At 40.0% G+C, this 13,638-nt stretch overlaps 1 protein-coding gene across 2 annotated transcripts in view; it reads right to left on the bottom strand.

Moving 5' to 3' along the window:
- SLC44A1 (solute carrier family 44 member 1) overlaps window positions 1–13,638 on the bottom strand; it is a 102,383-nt gene that overhangs the window by 29,181 nt on the left and 59,564 nt on the right. For both annotated transcript variants that reach the window (XM_074953660.1, XM_074953659.1), the window contains exons 5-9: window positions 12,197–12,290; window positions 7,120–7,289; window positions 4,221–4,310; window positions 2,052–2,191; window positions 1,051–1,237 (exon numbers count right to left, since the gene is read on the bottom strand). In XM_074953660.1, coding sequence (XP_074809761.1) covers window positions 1,051–1,237; window positions 2,052–2,191; window positions 4,221–4,310; window positions 7,120–7,289; window positions 12,197–12,290 — 681 coding nt within the window. The remainder of the gene's footprint in view (window positions 1–1,050; window positions 1,238–2,051; window positions 2,192–4,220; window positions 4,311–7,119; window positions 7,290–12,196; window positions 12,291–13,638) is intronic.

The raw sequence follows: 13,638 nt of genomic DNA, 5'->3' as shown, positions 1-13,638 counted from the left end.
AACCTTAAAAAGGATACCATCAACCTGAAAATTACATTTATCTGCATGCGATTGTTATAAGTAATCCCTAAAATCACCATAACAGAGAGATGACAGAATACTTTCCCTCTATTATTGTTTGTTTAGTTTGTGTATTTGACAGCACCTTATCAGGTTGCTGATGTTGCACCAGCCCCGGCTGGGGACTGTTTACTGGTAACAGCTGCAGCAGAGCTGAAAATGAATAGATTGCAAGCAGCAAGTGGCTGGTTGTGTGCACAGAGAAGGGGGAAGAAGGACCAGGGACAGACCTGAGCATGGCTGGTGGTGTCTATCTCAGGTCCAGCCAAAATATTCTCTAAACACAGAAAGGAACAGAAATAACAGAACATTATTTCAAAAGATGTGCTGAGTTTAATTTTTGAAGATAAAACCAGATTGATGGATTCCGCTGAAGTTGTACATTTCCTGACTTTTAAAAAACATGTATGTCTTTACTGATGTATTGACATGCTTTTTTTGTATTTAATTTCTGCAACTCTGCAAATCAATGAGACAGCCAAAAATGAGACACTATCCAGTCTGAAAGCTACCCTAACAGGATAGCTAAGTATTCCTCTGGCACGGGGAAATCTATGAATGGCATAAAGCTGGCATCATAAACTCTCCATCTTCCTTTCCTAGGCCCCGCTGCCGTATATGGAATATGCCATAACCAGAACACACTGTGTTCGAACAGGTCCCAGCTAGCGTGACAGTCCCTTGGAGACTTACTGCTTGCATGTTACAGCAGCCCTGCAGCTGCTCTTCCTCACATCAAAGGGGGCCAAAATAGTGGTAGAAAGCCACTTCCAGGTCACCAAACAATGGGTAACTTCACACCTGATGATGAATACAGATGTGCACAAGAACACAGCAATCTCTTTCAGCACTAAAGTACTCTCTGTGCTCATTCAAAGTCAAAGGGATATACCAGAGCTCAACAATTCTTATTTTCAAATTTTAACTACATCTAAAGTCTGAACAAGAAAGTACTAGTGTTTACTTAAAAGAAGCAATGTACCCACATACCTGTAGTGCCAAGGAAAAGCAGGACCATGATCCAGTAGCTCCAAAACAGGATGAGGGCAAAGAAAGTCCAAAAGGGCTGGAAGACTAGCAGTGGCAGGTGAATGAAAACTTTGCCAGCCACGTGGAACAAGGCAATGGTGAGAGCTACTCGCTTGCGCATAATTAACATTATCAAGAACAAGATAACCTGAGGAGAGAAGTTTCCAACCGACATTTTAGGTGATGAAAAGCAGACCATCAGGTGCAGTAAACAACACAGGCTCTTCAAGTAGAGCAAACTAATCACACTTCCAACACAGTTTGTGTAAGCCCTGCAAGCTTACATGACTTAATCCTACATCAAATATTTCGAGATTGATTTATCAATGCAAACTATTCTTAGTGACTCCTGCTATCTTTTAAATTACTTTTTCTGAACTGACACTCAGACTGACAAGACTATAGAACAAATTCTATCACTCAGTTGCATTGTGCAACCCAGTGAAAGCAATGAGATGGCACAGGTGTAGCTGAGGGCAGAATCTGCCCTATATTTTGAAACAGATCCTGGAGAACTTGTCAGATAAGTTTATAAAAAGGTTTAATTACAGTGCATGCCTGTATCAAGATTTACTAACTAAAATGAAATTATGAGGTATCATCTCAGCATTGCATGTTTGATTTATCTGACAAACAGGATCCAAGCGCAAGTGAACATACAAATTAAGGGTCCAATCCTGAAGCTGCTCTGTGCAAGGAAGTCCCAGCTGACTTCTGAGAGTGGCCCAGACCAGCTGTGGGTTCAGGCCCTACAATACTCTCCCCCCTGGCATCAGAAGAATAGGTCTACCAGAACAGTGCCTAATAGTAGAAAGTGAAACAACAAAACATAGAGGGATATTGTTTCTGAAGCGTTTTCAATCTTTCCTGCACACATTACAAAACCTGCATTGACAAGCCAAAGAACATGGCGAGAATGACAGAAAAAAGGAATACAATTTTGTTAGTGACAAAGCACTTACCGTGAAGACAGTAGCTGAAATGGCATAGACCAGGAGGGCCTGAAGATTGTCTTTGGCTACTTGAAGCTGATCAGCAGTAAGAGTTTCATTGACAAAGTTTCTTTGCTTAGCATACAGCCACCACAGGACTCCTGTGCCTCCTATGGTTTGAATTAAAAACAGGACAAATACTATATTTCCCTCTACAGAACAGAGGCACAAAGAATGGAATCAGCCAAACACAGCATAGTCTAAACTGATAGAAAATATCCAAGTGGGCGGATGCTACTCTGAAAGGAAGGATTTTGAAGGGGGAGTGCTCTGGCTTCCCACTTGCCTGCTAATCAAACAGGCACTCTCCCTGCACTGCTCCTACCCTGCTAGGTCCACCTGAAAATCATGCAGCCCCTTCGATCAGTACTCCTCATTTCATGTGTTTTAGAGAGAACAGGGTGAAGCCACTAGTCAGAGGAGGCATGGTAAGGACAGATACTGCTCCAATATGACAGGCATTAGAGGACTGGAAGGGGGTAAGGAAGGACAGGAACGGATGATGATGTGGTAGGATGTGTATGGGATATTAAAATAGAAGAACTGAGTGAGGGAGCCACAGAGAGGATGTAGAGAAACAAGAAGAGCAAAGAAAGGTGGATAAGTGAAAGGGTAAACACTTCAGAGAGAAGTGCCACCAGGAAAGAGGAAAGGAAGCAACCAGGAGACAGAGAGAGGAAAGGGGAGAAAATCCATGACACCGGAAACAGCACCTCAAATAAATCACAGATAGGTGTTCCTGCCTGAAGAAGAGCTGATGGAGGCACTGGAAGTGCAGGAGTGATAGGGAAAAGCCAGCTCACCTCACGTGAGATGGGAAAATGAAAAATAAAAATAAAAGGCTAAGGAGAATAGAGGGAAGCATCTCCCGTTAAACTCTCTGGTGGAAATCCCAGCCCTACTGAAGTCAATGGGAGTGGCAAAACTCCCATTGACTTTAATAGGGCCAGAATTTCACTCTCTGGCTCTAGCCATTTTTCCAAGACAGAACCTTCCCTTTGATCTGGGATTCCACACTTCCAATGAATTAACCTTTTTCTTTTGATATTTCTTTTCTCTCTCCAATTCTCCTCTCCTTTCCTCAAGGTTTGAGACTCAGCTGCGGTGTGCCTATCTAAAGTGCCAAAATCTTAGCTGATGGATTCTATTAGTTTCAAAAGATAGGTGTAGGACTCAGGAAATTCCAGATTTGCTACCGACCATATGGGGCTTTCAAAAACAATGAACTAATGTAAACAAAGCAGCGTGTCTCACAAAACATAACTTTTAAGGTCTTCGCACTTGGTGCTGTGTTTCAGCATGTAATAAGATGTCAGTGGGGCAGTTCAGAAAAGCTAAGTGATCTTGAAAGTACTTTTACCGGCCCACTGAAATTTTTCTAACTCTGGCAGGTCTCAGGACCTTAAATCATGGCTGTCACCTAATTTAACCTCCTGCCCATACCCAATATTTTGGCTGCATTATTGAAGATCAACAATATAAAACTTCAGTTCCACAAAATTTGAAGTTAATGGGGTAGATCAAAGCTGCCAGAAAGCAGCCCTAATGGGACAACTGGGAATTCACATTATGTAGAGGAATCTCTGGCATCTTAAAGCCAGCGTGTCTAACTCATCTCACAGCTTCAGGCTACTGTTACTTGCTCTGGGGGCCTAACTAGCCCCCTGCTTCCCCAGTAGTCCCCAGGATTGGAAGAGGTATGCAAGGAGGAGGAAAAGTGATGGAAAACCACGCATGTTCCCCTCTGCTTAAATGTACTGAGCAGAGCTCAGGCACCCCCTAAGGGCCTCTCCTAAATGTGAATGGGGCTGCTCTGCCCCACAGGGCTCTATACTGCAGTGTAAGGATTCTGAATAGATTCCTGGTGTCTCATTCTCCAGGTTGTCACGGGCTGTGTGCGTACTCATCCGCCAAGCAGGAGGTGCAGTAATTGTCTGGCTGGGTAAAGAGCAGCAATGACTTAATCTAATCCAGTCCTCCTCAGCCAGAAGGATAGCAGTTTCCCCATGGAACCTTGAGATAGGTCAACGTAAAGCAGAAAAAAAGAAGTGGCTCTGAGTAGGACGCTGATTAACCTCGCGGTTGCGGGAGAGAGATCAGAACTTGGTTCTCAAAAACAAGGAAATGAACAAGACTTACCAAGCGATCCCAAAATGACAAGAATTGTTAAGATCCAAACCAGTACTCTTGAAATGTACCTGATTATCACCATCAAAATCATGGACAGCACTGCAGAAGAGAAAAATATAATAAGCAGAGCAATTATTTCAAACAGGAACATGCTATAAAGGTGTTGTTTTTCGCGAGCAAGGGGGAGGACGTTCAATTGAACTCACTACACTAAAGATAATATTATCATCTTATTAATAATTATCTTATTGCATATTAATAGAATCTTTTATAAAAGGAAGTGTCCCCTCCCCATCCATGGCTTTCAAACTTATTATACAAATACACAAGGAAAGTCAGGTAGCCTCTACAATTCCTGCTTCTGCTAAGTAACAAGAGCATGTGTGCATTTACATAGTACACTATATATCAAACATAATTTACCCACATAGATGTATTCAGACAGTGACAAAACAAACAAGAGGACATGACAGAAGTGTGAGTTTAATATTATGAGTTGGGAAAACACTGCACAACTCTGAGCAGCAGAGGAGAACTCGCATGCAAACACACATGCTAAACAAGTGCAGATATTATGATGTATGTAATTTAAGATGTCATGTTTGTTACAAGGAAAAAATTACTGCTTTGTTATTTATCTTTATAATTCACATTGGGTACTTTAATGAGTTTTATTGATTCTGCAATAATTTTTTTACTTGCAATTTTCACATTTCCTCCTCCAATCTTTATTATTTTCCCATTTCTCATCTCTTAAATCCCCATTTTTGTGCACTTGGCATTATGGCATTATATGCAACATGCCACTTCAAAGTTCATTCATTTGGATTGGTACATAAATATTTCTGCATCTGTTTTCATAGTGCACCTATCATTTGGGAAGCTACTTCCCTCACAGGGAGCCAGCATGGGCATTGTATTAGTCCCACCGACATACAGACACAGCATGCTAAAATCTTCCTTAAATTGTCACTCACTAACATGTATTGTGTGTGCACTAGCTACATTTTGAAGGGAAAGGCATTGTGGTCGTCTTTGTGAACTAAATGATCTAACATTCTGATTTTTTTTTAATTAAGGGAGCATAAAAATTGATCTGAAAGCAATCACATTTTTTATCGTCCTTTAACCTAAAGCACTAAATTAATTTTACATTATTTATTGAAAAATTTTATATAAAGTAAAATTTGGCACTAATCCAACTACAGTGTTGCTAATAGATAGGGCCCTTTCAAATTCATGGCCATGAGAAATGTGCCATAGACCGTGAAATCTGGTCTCCTGCCATGAAATCTGGTCTTTTGTGTGCTTTTATCTTATACTATACAGATTTTATAGGGGAGACCAGTGTTTCTTAAATTGGGGGTCTTGACCCAAAAGGAAGTTGCGGGAGGGAGGTCACAAGGTTATTTTAGGGGGGCTGTGGTATTGCCACCCTTACTTCCGTGCAGCTGCCCAGAGCTGGGCGGCTGGAGAGCGGCGGCTGCTGACTGAGCGCCCCGCTCTGCAAGCAGCAGCGCAGAAGGGTGGCAATACCATATCCTGCCATCCTTACTTCTGCGCTGCTGCTGGTGGTGGCGGCTCTGCCTTCAGAACTGGCATCCTGAGCAGCCGCCGCTCTCCAGCTGCCCAGCTCTGAAGGCAGCATCACTGCCAGCAGCAGCGCAGAAGCAGGGTTAGCAGTACCGCAAAAAAACAAAAACAAACAAAAAAATCTTTACAATAACATTGTGACCCCCCCTCCCCCCAACTCCTTTTTGGGTCAGGACCCCTATAATTACAAGACTGTGAAATTTCAGATTTAAATAGCTGAAATCATGAAATTTACAATTTTTAAAATCCTGTGACCATGAAATTGACCAAAACGGACCGTGAATTTGGTAGGGCCCTACTAACAGAGCTACAAGTTTGCAAATTTTTAATTTTCTTTTTACCGTTAGATCAAATTATTACAGGTCCACTATTATTACCACGGAGTGCAATGGAAGAAATAGTTCTGTGGGTTTCTTTGCAGCTGGTTCCAAGAAGTGATTTTGCGTTTTATTTTTTTTCAGTCAAGATCTCCCTCTCTCTCTGCTACAGAGACAGATCGGCTATAGCAGAATCTTGCTGCCATAGACTCTGTAGCACCCTGCAGTCAGTCGTCATTTCTTTTTCTTTAACCACACACTCTTGACAGATGGCTGTAACAGCAGGGGTTGGCTTTTTTAAGAGGTTAAGGGCCTCACACTAAGAATCCAATGAAGTCAGCTGATCAGAAATGTAATAAAATTGTGTGCATCCAAATTTACCTTCATTTATAGGGTCTGTTTAAAACAAACAATCACTTCACTTTGGTGTGATATCAGTGATCGACAAGAAACCTAAGGCCCAGAATTGGGAATTTCCCAGCTTTTAATAACACACTTGCAACATTTACATTCATAGAAACCAAGGTTAGGAGGTTCAAAGGAGCCAAACACAATTGCACCTAACTTCCTTTCGCTCCTTTGAAAATCCCAGCCCAAATAGCTAAGCCATACACACAAAAAGAGGCCTAAGTCCCAGGTTTCTGAGAGCATAATGCCATGCATTGCTCTCATTTTTAGAAGGAGGTGCAGGGAGTGGGCAAAACTGTGAGTGAAAGGGCCAAATGAGCACTAGAAAGTACAGCTGCCTCTCCTTGACTTAAACAGCTGTGGCAAGAGCACTGAAGAATGTCCAACCCCTCCCCCCCATCTTAAATAAAAACTGAATGTGCATGTATATTTCTTTTGAAACAGTTATTTGGCTACTGAGTAAAAAGCATTTGAACAGTTTCCTGAGGGCTTATTACTGTATATGTTTTATGTTCATGTTGTGGCTAGAGGATGTTAAAAGTCTCCTATCGCAGTACTATGAAACAGCTAATAATGAGAAAAACAATTACCTAGTGATAACAAGCAAAGTCCCATTATAATCTCTTTGCTGGTCATAACTCCACTAATCAGCCTGTGTAAGACACTACTGTCACTGACAAAGGTGATCAGGGCCTCTGCAAACTTGGCATAGCAGGAAATGTTCACAGGAGCACAGCGATGGAAGAATGGAATAGGTGCACTGGTGACACAAGAAAAAAAAAATCAGAAAAAAAATTACTCCTACTTAATATAAATGCCACATCAACACACAAATGAAAGGTGAATTGATGCAATACTCTCCACCCTCATAACACCATAACAAGGAGCTGTGAGTTTAATGCAGAGGTGCTGCTAGAATGACAATGGTCACAATGAGGAGTGATGCAATTTTTACAAGTATTTCTGTAAAGAAGGCAGCATGCATATTCCAATAGGATATTACCCTCCGCCTCTCAAAAGAGTGTTTTCTTATTTCAGCTTAAACATCTGTCATTCAAGTGTCATGTGGTACACCAGCTCAAACAATGCCCTTCACTGACTTCAAAATGGAATACTGACCCACTTTTGTAGCAAAAAAGTCATCTAAAAATGATTGTACTATAGTTGCAAAAATATACATTAGTCTAAAACATGTCACCATTTACAACTGTTGCCAAGCAGCCATGATAAAGATATCTTATTCGTTCCCTTTCTTATGTTTATTCTGGTCATAGGATAGGAAAATTACAGTAATTACTTACATTACCTCAGTTAAATAAGTCTTTAAATGTTTTATAAAAAATGCAATGAAGAGGCCTATAATTGTTTAATTATTCATTTTACCCTGAATGGTATTAAGAGTCCTTCTCAAGGGGTACTGACATTTTGCATTATACACCGGACCCTCAATAGAACGCACGTCTATATAGCACGAATTCGCACAGAACGCGGTCACGGCCATGGATCCCAAATGTAATTACTTTAATTGCAATTCATTTTAACGTGGTCCCCGCGTTAATGCGGTACCGCGCATGGATCCCAAATCCTGCGTTCTCGCGAGGGTCCGGTGTACTTCTCACCCCAGTAAACAGACATTGGGATGCAGTTCACCAGCAGATAATACAGGAGAGCACAAATGTGAGACATTATTTTCCCAATGCTGCCCACTGGGGAGTTGCATCTTCTTGTACCCTAAACTAGATCAGACTATCAAGGTTGTCTATTTTATATTTTAATTATTCTTTTCCATTTTATTAGCAATATACTCTTGCTTGTAATTGAATCCAATGAATAAAATATATTTTTACATTAAATTGAAGAATTTTCTTTTAACCTCCAGATTCTTTCCTTCCTCTCCATCAGTTCCTACTGACTTATTTGCAAGATTTCAGTATAATGAAGCACCAGTGCACACTATCCCTTTGGGATTCTCCTATTTTAGTAGTGATTTTGAAGCCTGAGGTTTCCTGTACCAGATACCTCTTTTTAAATTGTGAGTCTTACCAAAATTCTAACCCTCACTTCTAATGTGAAGGGTTAGACTCATCTACTTTAAGAATATCCCCTCTATGCATTATTATTTTGGGGAGGTGGAGGAGAGGAGGGAGATAATATACTAAAAAAGCAATTGTCTAATTATTCAGTGCAGAATTGGGAGGAGTTTATGGTCACCCTCATAACTAGATAATTAACAGATTCCCATGCTTTTGTGAAACTGACAGACATTTCTAAATAATCAGAAATGTTATTTTTTAAGGTTTTAAGTCAACTGTGCTGACTAAGTAAATGCGTTTGCAGATGCTTATACTGATACTCTGCTTTCAGAGAGTGGTAAAGCCAGCAGTTAAGCAGAACAGTTACATATCTAGTCAGAGCTGTTAAAAATCAAATTAAACCCATAGTAATGGCCTTCCCATCTAGAGAGCAGCCTATATATTCCCTCAGCTTTTTTATAAGATGGAGCCAGTTTTGGAATGTGTTAGCATCTCGCAGGTCTCCACAGAATGTATGCAATGAAATTTGAAAAACTTGAAATTAGAGGGCTTTGCATTTAACTTTTAATTCATGCACGTGGTCCAATTTTAAGAAAGCTTACAACATTTCACAGGCTTATACCGAAAATTAGAGCTATCATTCTGACAAAGCTCAGGTTTTATCCTGAAACATTAAAAAAAAAAAATCAATTTTTTACATCTTGACAAGAAAACAGACATTCTGAAAAAAGCCATTAGAAGCAATATGTCCTGGAGGAGAAATATATACTCTTTATCTTTATCACACAGCATTCCTGTATTAATCTCCTAATATCCCTCTTGCTTGTAGCAATTATACTGTACATATTAAGTTACCTGTTTTTATGTGTAATAGTTAAATAGAAACTGTTATAATTAATAAAAAATAAGGTCAGTGGTTATTACAACCTTTTTTTGAATAAATGAGACTCTTGAGAATGCAGCACGAGACCCGTTTCCATTTCAGTGGTTCTGACTCAATGAGCATGTGATGTGCCTTGTTTAACAAAAAATGAAATAATAAATCTAGTCATAGTGACCTCTGCTATTGATAAGGCCCCTTGCTTATACCTTGAGACATTACATACTCAAATGAAATTATAAGCTTCTAAGAATAATCTGCTGCTTAATCATCATGATCAACATCGGCAGAATCTGCCTAGTAGGGGACGATAAATAAATAAAAAAAGCACAAATATAACAGTTGCATTGAAATTATATTAAGGGTCCAGTTTAATTGGATACGGACGAGGAAATGAATGCAGAGTTAAGAACAAAGTAGTTCTCTATTAGGTGGGCCTCAAAACAGGGGTGGATGTGAGATATTTAGAGTCCCCATAACTGATATATACCGACTCATGTAGAGGAGACTAAGCCAACAGAATGGAGCGTTCTGATGCTGTGATATGCTCTCCTTTTCTCTCCAAACTCAATGGAAGCTCCTCTGCAGGGCTGTGCAGAGCTGGACCAGGTAGAGGCAGGAAGGAAGGGGAAAACTGGCTACATGCCCTGCTCCAAAACCACCTTCATGCAGTGAAACTGCTCTCTAGCACAGGGAAGAGGTTCCAGGAGGTACTACTGGAGGGCGTGGTTATCTCTGGCAGTGCTGTGAGGAAGCCAAAACGAGTAAGGACAGAGTTCCAAAGTTGAAATGTCAGAGTCCCCCAAGATCTCTGGGTTCCTCTGCAGGGCATGAGGAACACTTTACCTCCAAAATGATCAACTGGGAAACTTCAGGGGACAGTTCTCAGCTGATGTAAGTTGCCATAGCTCCACTGACTTTAATGGAGCTATTCCATTGACTTCAATAGAATGATATAATTTACACCAGCTGAAGAGCTGCTTCCAGGAAGGAAACAACAGGGAGTTTTCCTCCTCAACATCCTTCTTCCTGAAGTTTATTTTATTTTTCCATCCTTCAGACCCTTTCATTTCTTCTTCAAAATGTGCTTGTTCACTCCAATAACTGCACTAGCACAATATCTAAAACACAATAATGTGAGTTAAAGGCAAACCATTGGGCATTTCCTTTAATTTTCTTTGGGGCTTTAAGTCAAACTTTGGGAAACTTTAAAATTTAATGAATGTTTTTATTTTTATTTTAACTTATAACTGTAGAATAAAATGGAGAAACCCTCCACTGACATAACAGCTCCTTCTGACTATTTTAAAAAGCAATTTTGCCAGGAATTTGCACTGTATTATAAAGTGACATGACACTCCATTCTACCTGCGTGCTTGCTTATTAAGCAAAATTCAATCCAACTGAATGACATGGGAATGTTTAGGAAGAAAAGTACATACAATTCTGGCAAAAATTAAAACTGACAAGCCATTTGAGTATGCAAAACACTGGAATTTGTATTTATTTTAGTTAGGTAGCGCAGCATCTATGCCTAGGTCTGTTGCATAGGCTACAGATCTGCAGTAAAAAAAACAAAAACAAATAAAAAAGATTCAGAAAAAGTATGTTATTGTTAGCATTTGAGTTGCTGCTTATCGTAGTCAATTTAAAAACTTGGGTAAGTTATGGAGGTCAACAAAAGACATTTAAAACAACAGGTCCTAAAATGGATACAACATATCCTCTCCAGAACTTTTCTCTGTTTTTCCTTTACAAACACTCATGTCCATGCAGAGAATGTATGGCCTGACCGTGAACAGATATAATCAGACTGAGGTTCTTTAAGAAGTAAGACCTATGACTGGTCACAACTGTTTGCATTGTCAAGCCCCTTCAATTTCAGCTAAAACACAGAAGACCAAAGCCGCAAACACCCCTGCAGAAATCTTGTTAAAGACAGCAGGACTACTCACAGAAGTGTTTGCAGGACTGAGCCCTAAAATAATCACACTGCTGAACAACTCAAAATTTGCTGTATAGCTGAAGTGCTGACTGCCCCTTTACTTCTGGGCAGCACTCTAATCTTCAAACACACAGCTGGGCTCCCAACGCCAGCAGCATCCTCTTTGTTACAATCGCTACCATGTACTTTACCAAAAACAGCCAAGGCAGCTCTTGGTTGAAATTTTAAGCACTAAAACTAGAGCAAACGTAGTAATACGTGAACAGGAGTGCCTTCAGGTATTTGGGTTTTTTCTCTTCTTTCTGCCGTTTAAGCATCCCAATGCTGGAAACTTAGACACAACAGAGAACCAGCAAATGAAACAGACCCACCGAGTTTAACTGGCTGAGTAAAGTGCAAGAAGCAAACACCATAAATGACAAACGTAATATTTTATGTGCATATATCACCTTTCATTTCGAAGCCCTTCATAACGTTGTGTACAAACAGTACCGCTAAAATGCAGCCAGCCCTCAGCGTGGCAAACAAACTGATTTGCAGCACATTGCACAACACTGAGTATAGAACATCAAATAGTAGTTTGAATATTCCAGTTTTAATAGCACTAGTAACACAGTAGGTTGTGTTTTTGTATTTTTTTTAGTGTTATGTTGACAGTCTCTTTAAAGATGACCTTTGTACCAACAGAGTTAACATGCTAAAAACAAACACAGGTATGTTACAGAGTGACCCAAACTGTGGTTTGTGAGGTTTTTGTGAAATCTTTTTCAAACAAATGAACAATTAGACAAGAAGCCATTAAAACTTACCTCTCTGGAACCGGGAGCTTAGGACAAAGCTTAGAGGCCTGTGAATCAGTAGTGTACTCAGATGACTGTAGTTCATAGCTACATAAATTTGATCCTGTTGAAAGAAAAAAAATGTTACAAGATCAAAAATCTAATATTCCTGTTCCTGTCCAGCAAATCGTCTTAAAATGGACAGGTTTCAGAGTAGCAGCCGTGTTAGTCTGTATCCGCAAAAAGAAAAGGAGGACTTGTGGCACCTTAGAGACTTAAATTTGTTAGTCTCTAAGGTGCCACAAGTCCTCCTTTTCTTTTTTTGAAATGGATAATAGTCCTGATTCTCCACTCCATTACATTACTTTCCCACCACTAAAACTCCATTGACTTCAGAGTTACAAAAGACTAGAGAGAATGTTTTGTAATAGAACGTTGAATCAAGCCCACCGTACGCTGCATTAGATGGGCCCTTTCCTCCATGGTTGGGTCATCCTCCTATCACCTTTGATCATCCAAGAGAGAAAGGCTAAATTCATAGTCCATTTTTAAAGGAAGGAGGACGTAAATCACTAGACTCCTTGAAATAAGTCTCCCCCACTCCCAACTGTTTCTTAATGCATCAAAATTGCATAGAGACAACATCCATGATTAGGCATCAAAGGAACAGATTTTTATTGGTAAACATAAATTTCACTGTACACCCACAAATTGAAAAAAATATTTCCATCAATAGCAGGCCAAACTTACAGATGGGCAAAGTGAGAAAATGCTGCCTGACAACTCAGCTTGATTTAAGAATATTTACTTTGTATATGTTGACGTGATGGTGATGATTTGAGTTTAATGGTTAGAAAGCTTTAACTTTTTGAATTGCCTATTGTCAGTAAATAATTATAGTCTGAGCTGCTCCTTCCCCTAGTTTCCCCACAACTGTGAAAAGTTAAAATTGCTAAACACTGGGAAAAAAAACTGCTTAAATACAAACAGATATTATCCATCAAAATGATACAAAAATAAAAATCAAATTCTGCCAAACCTATCCACGATGAAAAGAAATTATTCAGTTTTCTTTTTAAACTACAATTCATGTGCTTTACAGGGAGTAAAGAGAGGACCAACTATTGAGGTTAAAGAGTGAGTTAACTGAAGATCTGTACGGAGAAGTGCTCTCGTGTTTATATTGTCAAACTCTGTGGATGCTCAGCAGCTCTAACAAAGCTGAATCCCTCTCCACGCGCTGGCCAGTTAAACCGTATTGGAGACCAGGTTGGCTACAATCAAGTTCAAACCATGTGTAAGCACAGTTTTAAAAACTGCTGAGCCAGCATCAACTGGGCTTAATGGTGCTGAACCACACAGTAGCATTTCCTCCCATTTGCTATCCCTGCAGAAAAGAGTCCTCTATTTGTACAGAGAAGGGGCACAGCCTGAGAGTACCAGTGCAAAGTATCCCATGCAGTCTCAAGAGC

This window comes from Natator depressus, chromosome 5 (genome assembly GCF_965152275.1).
Source record: "Natator depressus isolate rNatDep1 chromosome 5, rNatDep2.hap1, whole genome shotgun sequence".
NCBI lineage: Eukaryota > Metazoa > Chordata > Testudines > Cheloniidae > Natator > Natator depressus.
Note: the sequence above shows the minus strand (reverse complement) of the source record. Positions and strands in the feature narration are given on the sequence as shown.